General features: G+C 37.2%; 1 protein-coding gene across 1 annotated transcript; it reads right to left on the reverse strand.

The window, feature by feature from the left end:
- Window positions 1-8410: 8410 nt before the first annotated feature.
- On the reverse strand, window positions 8411-11461 carry six2a (SIX homeobox 2a). The gene is made up of 2 exons (XM_026933654.3): window positions 10690-11461; window positions 8411-9257 (listed from the first exon to the last, which is right to left on the reverse strand). The coding sequence occupies exons 1-2, from the start codon at window positions 11247-11249 to the stop codon at window positions 8924-8926; spliced, it is 894 nt and encodes a 297-aa protein (XP_026789455.1). The 5' UTR covers window positions 11250-11461; the 3' UTR covers window positions 8411-8923.
- Window positions 11462-12275: the final 814 nt, after the last annotated feature.

Genomic DNA, 12275 nt, shown 5'->3' on the forward strand with positions numbered 1-12275 from the left:
TCTTTTGTTTCACCTGAAAAAAAAAATATATATATATATATATATATATATATATATATGTTTGTATATATATATATGTATGTGTGTGTGTGTGTGTGTGTGTGTGTGTGTGTGTATGCGTATATATATGAATATATGAACTATACACTTTGGCTTCACCAGTCTCACCTCTGCCATCTTATTTGTCCAGAGGCATGAATATTGTCCATTTCATCTTGACAGGTTGTGTTTTGTACAGGATTGGTGCTCTTCTGTAATTACCTTTTTTACCATTTCTGACCTGGTTAGGCTCTGGATCCACCATGATGCCATGAAAATGAATGAATGAGTGAACTGCACATTGTAAAATTCAATTGGGATGAATGCTTGTGCAAGGGACTGCAGTTTATTTTTTTGTTTTTAAGTTAATATGTAGCCTATATATTACAATATCAATTTTTAAACAGCACAATAACTGTAATATTGCATCAGAGAGTTTTATAGTATATACTGTTACCAATATGCAGTCATATAAAATTATTTATGCACTTGTATAATTAATCCCCAGCCACTTGGGCACAGTGTGTGTAAAAAGGCTTTGGTGGTCACACCTGCACACCTTTTGCCAAGAATTCTTATGGGAGCTGTAGATGTGAATTTAGAGCTGTATATAGACATGAGACATATTTTCAGTGGCATAAAAAAACCTATTTTTGTTTAATGCAAGCTGTTCCAACTTCCTGTTGAAATTTTATGTAGTTTTATACATGGCACAGCAAAATTCTAGCAGTGAATTTACTGGTGGCATAGCACTGTGAGGAGGAATTTTCTGCAGATTTCTCCTGTATCCAATAAAAGGACATTATTTTCCCCTGGAATGGCTGGTTTATCTCTGTTTACATGCCATTAGGGTGGCCCTGGATGACTGCTATACCACCCTTGAAATAAACCCTGCCGTCCCATTTGCCTTCTCCATGCTAACATCAAATCAAATCTCTCTGTTACTCCTGTACATGCAGACTTAATGATAAGTTGATTTACACCACTATTATCATGTTGTATGTAACTATAACTTTACATTGCATTTAGAACTATGGAGAAACTATGCAGGTATTACTGATGTTGTTGTGTGCCTATTGTGCAAAGGAACAAATCAAATATAACACTGAAACTAGGACAACAGATCCCCCTATTAGACCCCATGTACACTGTTGATGCCTCACCATCATGATCATCTCTCTTCCCATATTTGAGTGATGAACATGTGAGCTTAATTGTTCAAGTCATAATGTGGCTGACTGGTCTACAGATTGGCCTATTTAGAGCTAATTATTGGGTGAAAAGCGAATAAAAATGCAGAACAAACTACAAAGTTATATAAATTACATGAATAAAGTAATATGAACTGTCTGTGTGGAGTATGGAGACTTGTTCTCCTCATTTTCATGTGGGTTTCCTCTGGGATCTTTGGTTTCCTCCCACTGTCCAAAAAACATTGAAATAAGTTAAATTGCTCCAAGGTATATGCGTGTGCCACTGAAATGTATGTGTGCATCCTACCCTGGACTGGCATCCCATCCAGTGTGTTTCCCTGCCACACATCCAGTGTTCCCAGAATTTACTCCGCATCCACCTCGGCCCTGACCAGAATATACATCGCAATACAATACAATACAGTACAATACAAAACAATAACTGATTTCCTAAGTACCTTATGTTCAAGCAAAAGGTGAAATTAGTGGCCTCTGCCTGTTTGAGGTAGAACTGCGCACAAACTCCAAATAAAAAGCACTTAGTGAGTAAAGAATGAATCAGATGTCCCATAAATTTACGAATGCCTTTACGCAATAGATAAGAAGAGTTTCAGGAAACGAAAAAGAAGAAGAACATGCTTAAGGTGAACTTAACAAAAGAACCTTTTGAGAAACGCACCCCAGATGCCATCGGTTATTGTATACAATAAGTTAATATCACTAAAAAGCTCACATAATATTGACCATAATGCAATTTTTTTACTCCTTTATTCCTCAAAATATAGATGGCTATACGTAAGAGAGAAGGTGAGAAGATTTCGTCAGTTGAAACAAACACAGGCAAGGAGAAGGGAGAACAAAGCTGAAGGATAATGACAGGACTGAAGGAGCAGGTCTGATGGAGGTTAGTGCTAAAAAAAAGCCAGCTTTCATTTGAAATTAATACTGAGTTTGATGACATTACTCACACTATGCATAAACTAAATGATTTTGTAGGACATATTTTTTGTTTTAAAGATTCAAATATCAAACATAAAAGGTCTTTCCACCATAAAAATCCACTGGGAGATTTGGCAAAACTAAAGAACCCTTCATGTTTTCACTCTTTTAAGGATTATTTGATCAGATATTAAAGGGGAATGCAGAACCAGGTGCCCAGACAAAAGAAACTTGTCAACAAGCAAGCTGTATGAGTGAAATTGAATACCATATTTAGGACCTGAAAGAGATAACACTGATTGACTTCAATCAATTCAATCAATGCTATAATCTGTGCCTGTTATAAGGAGATATAGCATATAGATATAGTACAAACTATGAAGAAACAGATCAAATAGGTGCCAACTTGACCAAATAGCCATATATTTGATCCATTTTACATCTATTGCTACTATAAAATTTCAGATATTTGGGGCCATTTTTTAAATTTCTCTATGGAGAACTTGCCCCTAAACTCCCCAAGTAAAGACCATATCCATAAATATCCAAAAACTATCCATAAATTTGTAGTGAAGACTGTGCCACATTCAATAACACACATGCAGTATAAAACTGTAAGTGCTCTCTCTCTCTCTCTCACTCTCACTCTGTGTGTGTGTGTGTGTGTGTGCGTGTGTGTGTGTGTGGGGGGGGGGGACAGTAGAAGCAGGATAATAGCTCAGTATTTTGCTTATTGTACTAAGTAAGTGGCATTAGGGCTTGCAAAGAAATTGCTATTGCTATGCAGTATGAATATTATAACAGCTTAAATCCACTGATCCACAGTTTTTCAATGCAATAGCACTTGATTGAAAAGCGCACCATTTGGTTTTATCCTTAAGAAGACAAATTTGGATTCTTCATCTGAAAACCTGGCTACATTAATAACTACAATAACAGCACAAATACAACAGGCTTAAAAATACATTATGCATTAGAAATAACACAAGAAATATCAATGAATTGCTTATAATACAGTTACTGAAAATTAATGTAGAAACAACATAACAGTCATGTACATGAATATGTATTATTATGTATTATTATTTTATCACACTTACATAGCATATCATATATAGATAGATAGAGTATCTGGCTTTTTATGTAAGACGAAAATGTAGTAATAAAATAAAAATAATCCAAAACAAAGCCTACTACTACTACTACTACTATCATTATTATTATTATTATTATTATTATTATTATTATTATTATAGTAGTAGTAGTAGTAGTTTTAGAAATAATGTCAGTCATGGTATTATAAAAACATGTCACCATGTTAATGTCACAGTTAATAACGTAATAGGCCTTTGAACCTTTGCATTTCTTAGCATTTCTTAAATGATGTAATACAAAGTCATCAGTGGCAGTGAGACCCATCTCCTGGAGTGTTATCTTTTGTGTCCACATATATGTGTGTGTGTGTGTGTGTGTGTGTGTGTGTGTGTGTGTGTGTCAGTAGTATAGATATGTGTAAACCACTAAACACATAGTGAAACTGTTAGACTTTTAGGTGGAAAATTCCAGCTTACCTTTACCTTAGTAATCCACTTGAGGGCGTGAGTCCGCCACTGACCCTGTTAATTAACACTGGAGTTTATGTGCAGAAAGGCCAGAGTTTTAAAAGGTTTAACCATTACCCCGCGTCCTGAAATATGCACATGTTATGCATAGTGCCACATTTTATGTTTGAGTACTGGGTTTTATACTTTTGGGATTTATACGTTTAAATGTTTGCCATTTACTCTTGTAGTTTATTAAAGAAGCAATTTGATGTTGTAGTGGTAAAGCAATTCCCTGCCTTGGTCTCTCAGTTCCATTCAACTCTGTAACCTGGCAGTCAGTCACCAGAGGGTGTTGATGACTTCCAGAATGTTATTTTTTAACGACTTGTGCCTTCTTTGTACTCTGTACTTCATTCCACCACCATGAACGCCACCAGTGATGCCTAATGAGACTGCACTTCAGACAGTAAATAAGATGCACATGGCCAAGTAAACAGTCAAGCAGAAGCTGGGATAGACTTGATGTTTTAACATTGTTTAGGAATTGAGGAAAAGAAAAGAAAAGAAAAGGGAAAAAGACAAGTCAAAAAAAGAAAAGAGAAGGTAAGAAAAGAAAGGAAACCTAGATACAACACATCTAGCAGCTCTTTTATTGTCACTGCACGCTGATCAGTAAAGTCATGAAAAAAGAACTCATAATTTCTATCATGTCTTAATAATATATTCTCGCTTTTTATGATTGTTGTAAGAATGATAAGCCTTTCTGGGCTTCTGTCGACATGCTTGTCTCAACAGCCCATCTATATAAGGTTTATAATTTGTTTTTCACTTGTGTACATTTGTCTGATGATACAGTTTCACACTTTTTTTTTCCAACACAACAGCTTTTGTAAAATTGTAAAGGTAATCCCTTTAATATGTGACTCAGAAAAATGGAATAAACTAAACATTGCTAATTACACAAACAGAAAAAAGTTTTTTTTTTTCTTGACTAGTTCTGATAAAGAGAGACACACAGTAGTTCACTCATACAAGAGGTTGGAATTGTTTTGGGGAACAGGAGGTTAAAGGCATGAGAGGATATTAATTCTTTTACTGTTAATTATCTGGCTGAGAATGATCCATGTATCAATGTAAGGCGTTTTATTTGATTTTATTTTATTGATTTTTAGTTTTACAGAAATGTCTTGCTATTGTATTGTCGATTATTGTATGATACGTGCTGTTTGCTAAATATTAGTAAATGATTGAGTGGCACCTAACAGGATAATCAGCAGAAATTAAAACCAAAATATGCCAAAGTAAAGTTTATGCTGATGTGTGATTTAAAAAATAAATAAATAAATTACACAAATGCGAAATGAATTGAAAAACCTCTGTGTGGGTTCTGAAACGCAGGCAAACAATAATATCTAAAATTAGAGGAGAAATAAATATTTCCCCCTGATGAAAGACACACAGTCTCATCTATTGGAGCTCACGCAAAACCTTATGGTGTTAATTGTTATAATTTCCACAGCCTTCTCCCGGGACATAATGACAGCCTGCGGCCGAATTTCATAAATCATGCTTTTCAGCCAGGAAGAGTGAATTTGTCAATTGCGATGGTAATGATGATTAGTACTCACATGTAATGTGCACTTTGTTTATTTGAAGTCTTCCCAGGCTTTAGCGAAGAGTTAGCTTCAGGATTAAAATTAATCAGGCCTACAAGCCTAAAATATTATGACGACTACCTGATTACTTAAACATAAACAATTCAGTAAAAAAAACACGTAATAGGTAAGAGGACGGAAAATAAAGAAATAATGTTTTTACAAATAGGCGATCATAATAATAAAAAAAACATAATTTGCACGTGAAGGCCTTAATAGTTTGGCATTTGAACCCAAAAAAAAAAAAAAAAAAGAAAAAAAAAAGTCACAGCTAATTTAACTGCTAAAAAGAGATAAATCTGCTCTCAAACAATAATTTTTAAAGCATTAAAGAAAATGATGGATGTTGTATTTAAGTAATGACACAGTAATTAGCCTTAAATTATTAGATTATTTTATATATATCTCTGCAAGCCAAGCTATATGTGACAGGACCACATTCATAGTCGACTTTGGCTCTACATCTAGAATCGCAGTGGTTTGTTATCACATTGGTAATTTGGTACATTATGGGGAATGTAAGAAATATTTGGGAGAAATTCACAAATAATTCACAATATAAATTATAATTCATGCATGCTCATAAATAGAGCAGTTGCATCCTGATGATGATATGCATGCATTCATTTTTAATTCTTGCTGAGAATTTAGCTTGGTTACTAAACTCCTGGCACAATATGCACATCCAGAAAGAAAGAAAAAAAAAGAGGAGGCCAGCGACGATGGGAGAGAATGGTAGAATCTGTAGAATCTGAGTAGTGCAAATGGGCAGGGCTGTTTGGTTCTGTGCTGGGTTTCTGGTGTAGTTTGTGGTCGTTTCCCTGTAATAGCATTAAATACGCGTGTTGAATTGCATGAGGAGATGATGAGTGCTTGTTAGCCTCGCTAGCGCTGAGTTGTGTTTTTTTTCTTTCTAACATCTTGTGCAGAAAGTTTAACAGCCTCTCCTCCCCTTCACAAAAGCCCCGACTATCACTGGCAGCGAAGTCGCTGTTAAAATGTGAAATAAATTCCTGCAAAGAAGAATACGGCTCACAGCCAAGTGAACAAATGAAGAAGGTTATGAGTGCATGCTTAGCTGATAAAATGGCATGAAGTTCCAATTCAGTCCCAAACGAAACAGAATAAAAATTAATTATTATATGATATTATATTATATATTAAAGTACTGTACTTTAACTACTGATGTAAATCTTTATGTCAGGGCTTCAGACTCCAGCACTGCAGTTTATCCACACCTTATTCAGCTAATTACAAGAACTTTCATAAGATGTATTTAGTATCCTTAGACTAACACAGATATCTGTAGGTCTGTCTTTTCCAGATTCGTCATGATTTCACTACTTGGATGCAGAATTAATTCAATACCTCATTAGTTACCATTAAAGGTTCAGCAATTATATGTATATCGTTTGCAGCAGGAAGAACACAATAAGAGGTTAAATAAGAAGGTAGTTTAAACCACTTTTTAGTTTGCAATTTTCACTTGATCAGTGTATAAGAACTGGAATGACTGGTCGTGATTTATAGGTAAAATAAGCTGCTAAAGCAATGAGAAAGAGAAAAGGATCTTGTCATAAAGGCAATGCCAGATAGGTCTAGTGAAGTCACTAATAAACAGTGCCCAGAAGGTATAATATGCTAACTCCAGAAGATGAGTAAAATGTGTAATGGCCTACTGAGCAACCACTACGCAAATAATTGAAAATAAATAAAAAATAATATTGCACATAATTGATTATCATAGAAGTAACCAGAATAAACGAAGTTGCGTAAAAATGACCACGAATCATGTGTCTAAAAAAATTAAGCTCATCATGCCACATGACCGAGCACAGTGTGATTAGTAACTACAGTAAATTCAGAAACAGATTAATGCCTTCTCCCTGCAGCAGCCAGACTTTACAGATAGAGACTCTGTTCTGAACATGACCCTAATCCCAAATAGTGTATAGAAGTCACTGTACAAATGATCTTAAATTTAAAGCTTTTTTAAATCCATAATAGCTTCAGACCAAATGTTGAATGATAAGTTCATCTTAAAGAAAAGGTTTCATATATATATATATATATATATATATATATATATATATATATATATATATATATATATATATATATATATATATATATATATGCACGTATCCCTAATCCCAGATAGTGTATAGAAGCACTGTATAAATTATCTTAGATTTAAAGCTTTTTTAAAAATTATAAGTTCTTAAAGAAAAGGTTATATATATATATATATATATATATATATATATATATATATATATATATATATATATATATATATATGCAAGTATCACACATCATCCTTATTAGATAAACAGCGACTTTTGGGTCGCCTGTAATAGCAGTGCTGAGACATTCATGCTAAGTGCATATTTGGGAAAAGAAAGGGGGGAAGAAAACGTTTTTAGATAGCATGTAGGGAAACACTCCTAACATACACACTGTATCTTTATCTTCACTGAACTCTCAAGCCTATGGTGGATCTAGTTACAGCATATAGTGAACTATAGTAAATGTCAAACACTGAGGAAGGAGCATTGTGTGCTTGTAGAACTACCCTCGCTTCCGCTAGTAAATGTTTAATTGGGCGTGTTAAAGATAAAAAAAAATAAAAAATGAAGGCACCTAGTATTAACCTGTGATCAGCCGTGGTGCAGAGATATCTCTGAGAAAAGCCAGTGTGATCAGGAAAACTCCAGGCACCGACTCTGAGCTGAAGCATGCTGATTTGTACACCGAGTTCACACTTTGCTCTCAACTCACTTAAATCTAGCTAGTGAAATCCTATAATTATACTGCTTTAGAGTCATTTTTCGACAGGTGCATAAGCGGAAAAGTATTTTTATAATTATGATTGCTTGGGATTTGAACAAAATGACCAAGTCTGAATTAGATTCGCGACGAGGATACCTCCAAACTCGAGAAAGTGTTCTGTATCCTGCCTGTGGGCTACAATCTGTAGCCTAGACTCCCAAACTGGAAGCACTGCATATGCAAAACAAAACCATTCAAACACATACCGTTCTCAATAAATGCACATTAGCTTTTATTGTAAAGGGTATATGAAACTATGGTGGGATCGGGCTTATATTTTATTACTTGATCGCAAAGTTTTACATGCAGTCGGTTTCCAAAAAGAAAAAAAAATACAAATGAAAATAAGCTAAGCTTAATAATCGCTGTGCTGGTAATAAAACACTTCATATGACGGCACCCCATCAAAAGGAAACTTACTATGGCCTTTAAAAAAAAGAAAACATGTAAACAAATGGGGTATACGACCGACAATTCACGGATGTGTCGAAATCTGAAGGAATAACGACGTCGAAAACAAGAATTAAGACCTTGTAGTTCCGTGGCTTTGAGCATAACATTCTAGAAAAATACCTCATCAAGGACCCTCTTATTGGCTTTGAGTGTAGGCCATCCAAAACATCATCCACAACTCACTCCCTCTGTCCAACACCTTCCCTGTCTGGGTTTTTGCTCCACAAGTCTGCAGTCGACAAGCGTCCTGCTCCTAGCGTTTTGTGTTTTAAGAGCCCAGATCGACCAGGTTGGAGGCCATAGGGTTCAGTATGGTGTCATGCAGGCCGTGGTGGTGGTGTTGGTGGTGCAGTGAGTCCGCGCTTGGTACAGTCACGGCGCTTGGCACTGGTACTGCGCTGGGTGCAGGCGGAGCAGCCAGGCCGTGTAGAGGCTGCAGGCCGGAGGCGGAAGTGAGCAGCAGCGCAGGGCTCGACGACGTGTGATCTGGAGTTCCGACGGGGGTTTTGTCCTCGTCCGAGCTGCCCATCATCGTCTTGTTTCCGTTCATGGACGACGTGAGTGCGTTGTGGCTGTTCGTGTTGGAGTTCTCGTTGTTTTCCCTGAACAAAAACAAACGAAAAAAAAAAAAAAAAAAAACAGGACAGAGGCTTTAGAAGAGCAACAAACTATAACTGTGTGCACGTCTAGAGCTAGGAAACTTTTCAGAAAGCTTCTGTACATAAATAGATTACAATTAATAATAAAAAATAAATAAATAAAGCAGAAAAATGAAACCAAAACCCAGAAACTAGAAAGTAAAAAGTTTTGTCATTGTAAAATATTACAACGTTGCCATTGAGAAAAAATATTTCAGTCATTTTCTGGTCATGCTCAGAGACCTGACATGTCGTACACACCGGGGTTAACTATCACTCTGGCTGAAAATCAGCATGAAAGAATGTATAAAAAGCAGGGGGATATAAACAGGAGGTACAGCATAAGCTACAGGTACAGTATAAGGTACAGAGGTTCAGCATAAGCTAAAATAAATAAGGTAATGTGTGCACTGATGCTGAAGAAAAACACACCAACCCGACAGCTGACCTATACTGTTCTCTGCTTTTAATTAATTTCAGGGATTATATTAATTATTCAAAACCTACCTACCCAATTCTTCGCGATTGGAAAAATACAAGTATATACTCGACTGATAATCGTGATATCATCTGAGAGATGAGGCCTACACATATCTCATCAAGGACATTCTTGAATTACACAATTCTCACTCACTGTTGTTATCTTGTACTATCAAATCGTGTGTGTGTAACCAACGCCAATAAAAACATCTAAATTATTATGACCAGATTTATTATCTGCGATTGGGTTTTCACTATCTCAGCTGAAGTGAGGAGTGATGAATTAGCATACACCCGACAGCAACACTCTACTAAGCGTTTCTATTTTAAGCCTACCTTTCTAAACAAATACAGAAATAAATAATACAGTCACAATATTACAAATCTCTTATATTAATATGATTTAGTTATGATTTAGCAATGTATGCATACACGATCAATAAAGATTATTATTATTATTATTAGTAGTAGTAGTATACAATAATAATAATAATAATAATAATAATAATAATAATAATAATAATAATAATAATAATAATAATAACCTGTACAACTAACAATGGCAGAGGTTTGTCAAATAGCCCGGCTTTCTGACAACCCACCTCCTGCGCCTTTATTATATTTCATATAACTGGTTAAGGACAATCCTGAGAAAATAATTAGAATTTCCAACCTACTTTTTTTTAAAAAAAAAAAAAAAACAGTCCAAAGAATAAATGCGCTCAGCTCCTTTAATAAGTTTGGAAACAAACCTTGTAGTGTTGTAGGCTAGTGAAACCCGGAATAGTCACTCCTTTTTGGGGACGAGTGCTCAGAGATCTACCCGCTTTACTGGCTTTGTGCTCTTGAACGAGCTTTTTAGGGGTAACATTATCCATACTGTCATTAAAATGAGTAACTATGCACTTTCTTGTACCTTTCTTTGGCCTCCGCCGCGCGGTCGCGTTGCCTCCTGTTTTTGAACCAGTTGCTGACCTGAGTGGTGGTCAGGCCGGTGGCTTCGGCCAGCTCGCGCTTTTCCCGCGGTGAAGGGTACGGGTTATGGGTGTACCACTCCCTCAGCACGCTGCGGCTCTTCTCCTTAAAGCAGTAGCTTGTCTCCTCGCCATCCCAGATGGACCGGGGCAGCGGGAACTTCCTACGCACTCGGTACTTGCCCACGGCTCCAAGCGGCCGTCCGCGCAGCTTCTCCGCCTCGATGTAGTGCGCCTTGAGCCACAGCTGCTGTAGTTTCGGGTGGTTGTGCGGCGAGAACTGGTGGCTCTCGAGGATTTTATAGAGCTCTCTGAAGTTTCCCCGGTGGAAAGCGACCACGGCCTTGGCCTTGAGCACGCTCTCGTTCTTGTGGAGGTGCTCGCAGGCCGGCAGGGACCACAGAAAGCGGCCAAGGCGCTCGATGTTGCCGCCCTGCTGCAGGACCTCGCACACGCACGCCACTTGCTCTTGCGTAAAGCCGAAAGTCGGAAGCATAGACATGGTTCTTCGCTGACAAATGCTTCGTCCGAGTTATCGATAAGGACAACGATTCTCAAGCACAAGGCGCTGGAAGTCCATGAACGATACAATTTCAGAACGTCTTCGAATATCGATAAAAAAAAATCCTTCCTCCGAATGAAGTGGGCCCGATACTTCAGATCCACTCAGGCGACAGTAACGCAGCGTATATCCATCTAAAACACACAAGACAAACTTTTCCCTCCCGAGTGAGCAGCTCGCCGTCTTTTCTGTGCCGTTTCAGCATAGCGTTCTCCCGACTACCAAGCTCGCTCGCTCGTTTTAATAATATTATTCTAAGCTGGCAAGAAAACCGATTGTGTGAACTCTGATTGGTTGGTTATCCGACCCAGGGACGGCGAGGATAAGACAATAGTTTTAGTCAAATTATTCGCCATGGTTACGCTGTCATTCAAAGTAACCCGATATGCTTTGAGGTGGCTCCCTGGACTGGCTGACTGATTATTCCCTTCATTTAAAACCCGCCCACCGATAGAAATAATAGCCTTGATTTTCTCTGTATGCTGTGTTTTTTCAAGTCCAGGCTTTGACGGACAGTTGGAGTAACCAAAGAGCGCTCGACACAGAAGGGGCGCTCCCACAGCAGACGAGAAGAAGGCGTAGAGAAAGTTTTACACTCACAGAGTCCACAGACTAACGCAAAGCCCACACTCTGTACCTGTCTTTTAACACACCACGTCCTATATGAAACATGCATATAAAATGTACACAAGGAGGCTGTGGGTGCAGATTGTGCGTGCATAAATGTAACTAAGTTTGAATGCAAAAGTCCCATTGCTTAAATAACTTTTTATAGCCTTCATTTGGGTTCATCTCCTTAATAACTGTCTATTGAACAATCGAAATTAGTATAGTACACACATAGAAAACAACAGTCTATTCGTTTTGTTATTGATGTGAACTTATATTGGCTGTATGAATAAAATGCATGAATTAAAAAAGCATTTCTAAGGTCCTGACAGCCTGACTGTGGAAAACAGCAGGCCT

This window comes from Pangasianodon hypophthalmus, chromosome 3 (genome assembly GCF_027358585.1).
Source record: "Pangasianodon hypophthalmus isolate fPanHyp1 chromosome 3, fPanHyp1.pri, whole genome shotgun sequence".
NCBI lineage: Eukaryota > Metazoa > Chordata > Actinopteri > Siluriformes > Pangasiidae > Pangasianodon > Pangasianodon hypophthalmus.

Bases quoted from the DNA above. Each gene is read 5' to 3' on its own strand.
- six2a (XM_026933654.3), bottom strand. From the start codon at position 11,249: ATGTCTATGCTTCCGACTTTCGGCTTTACGCAAGAGCAAGTGGCGTGC. The intron at 9,258-10,689 runs GTACAAGAAAGT...GTTTTTGTTCAG, and splicing joins GCGGCGGAGGCCAAAGAAAG to GGAAAACAACGAGAACTCCA.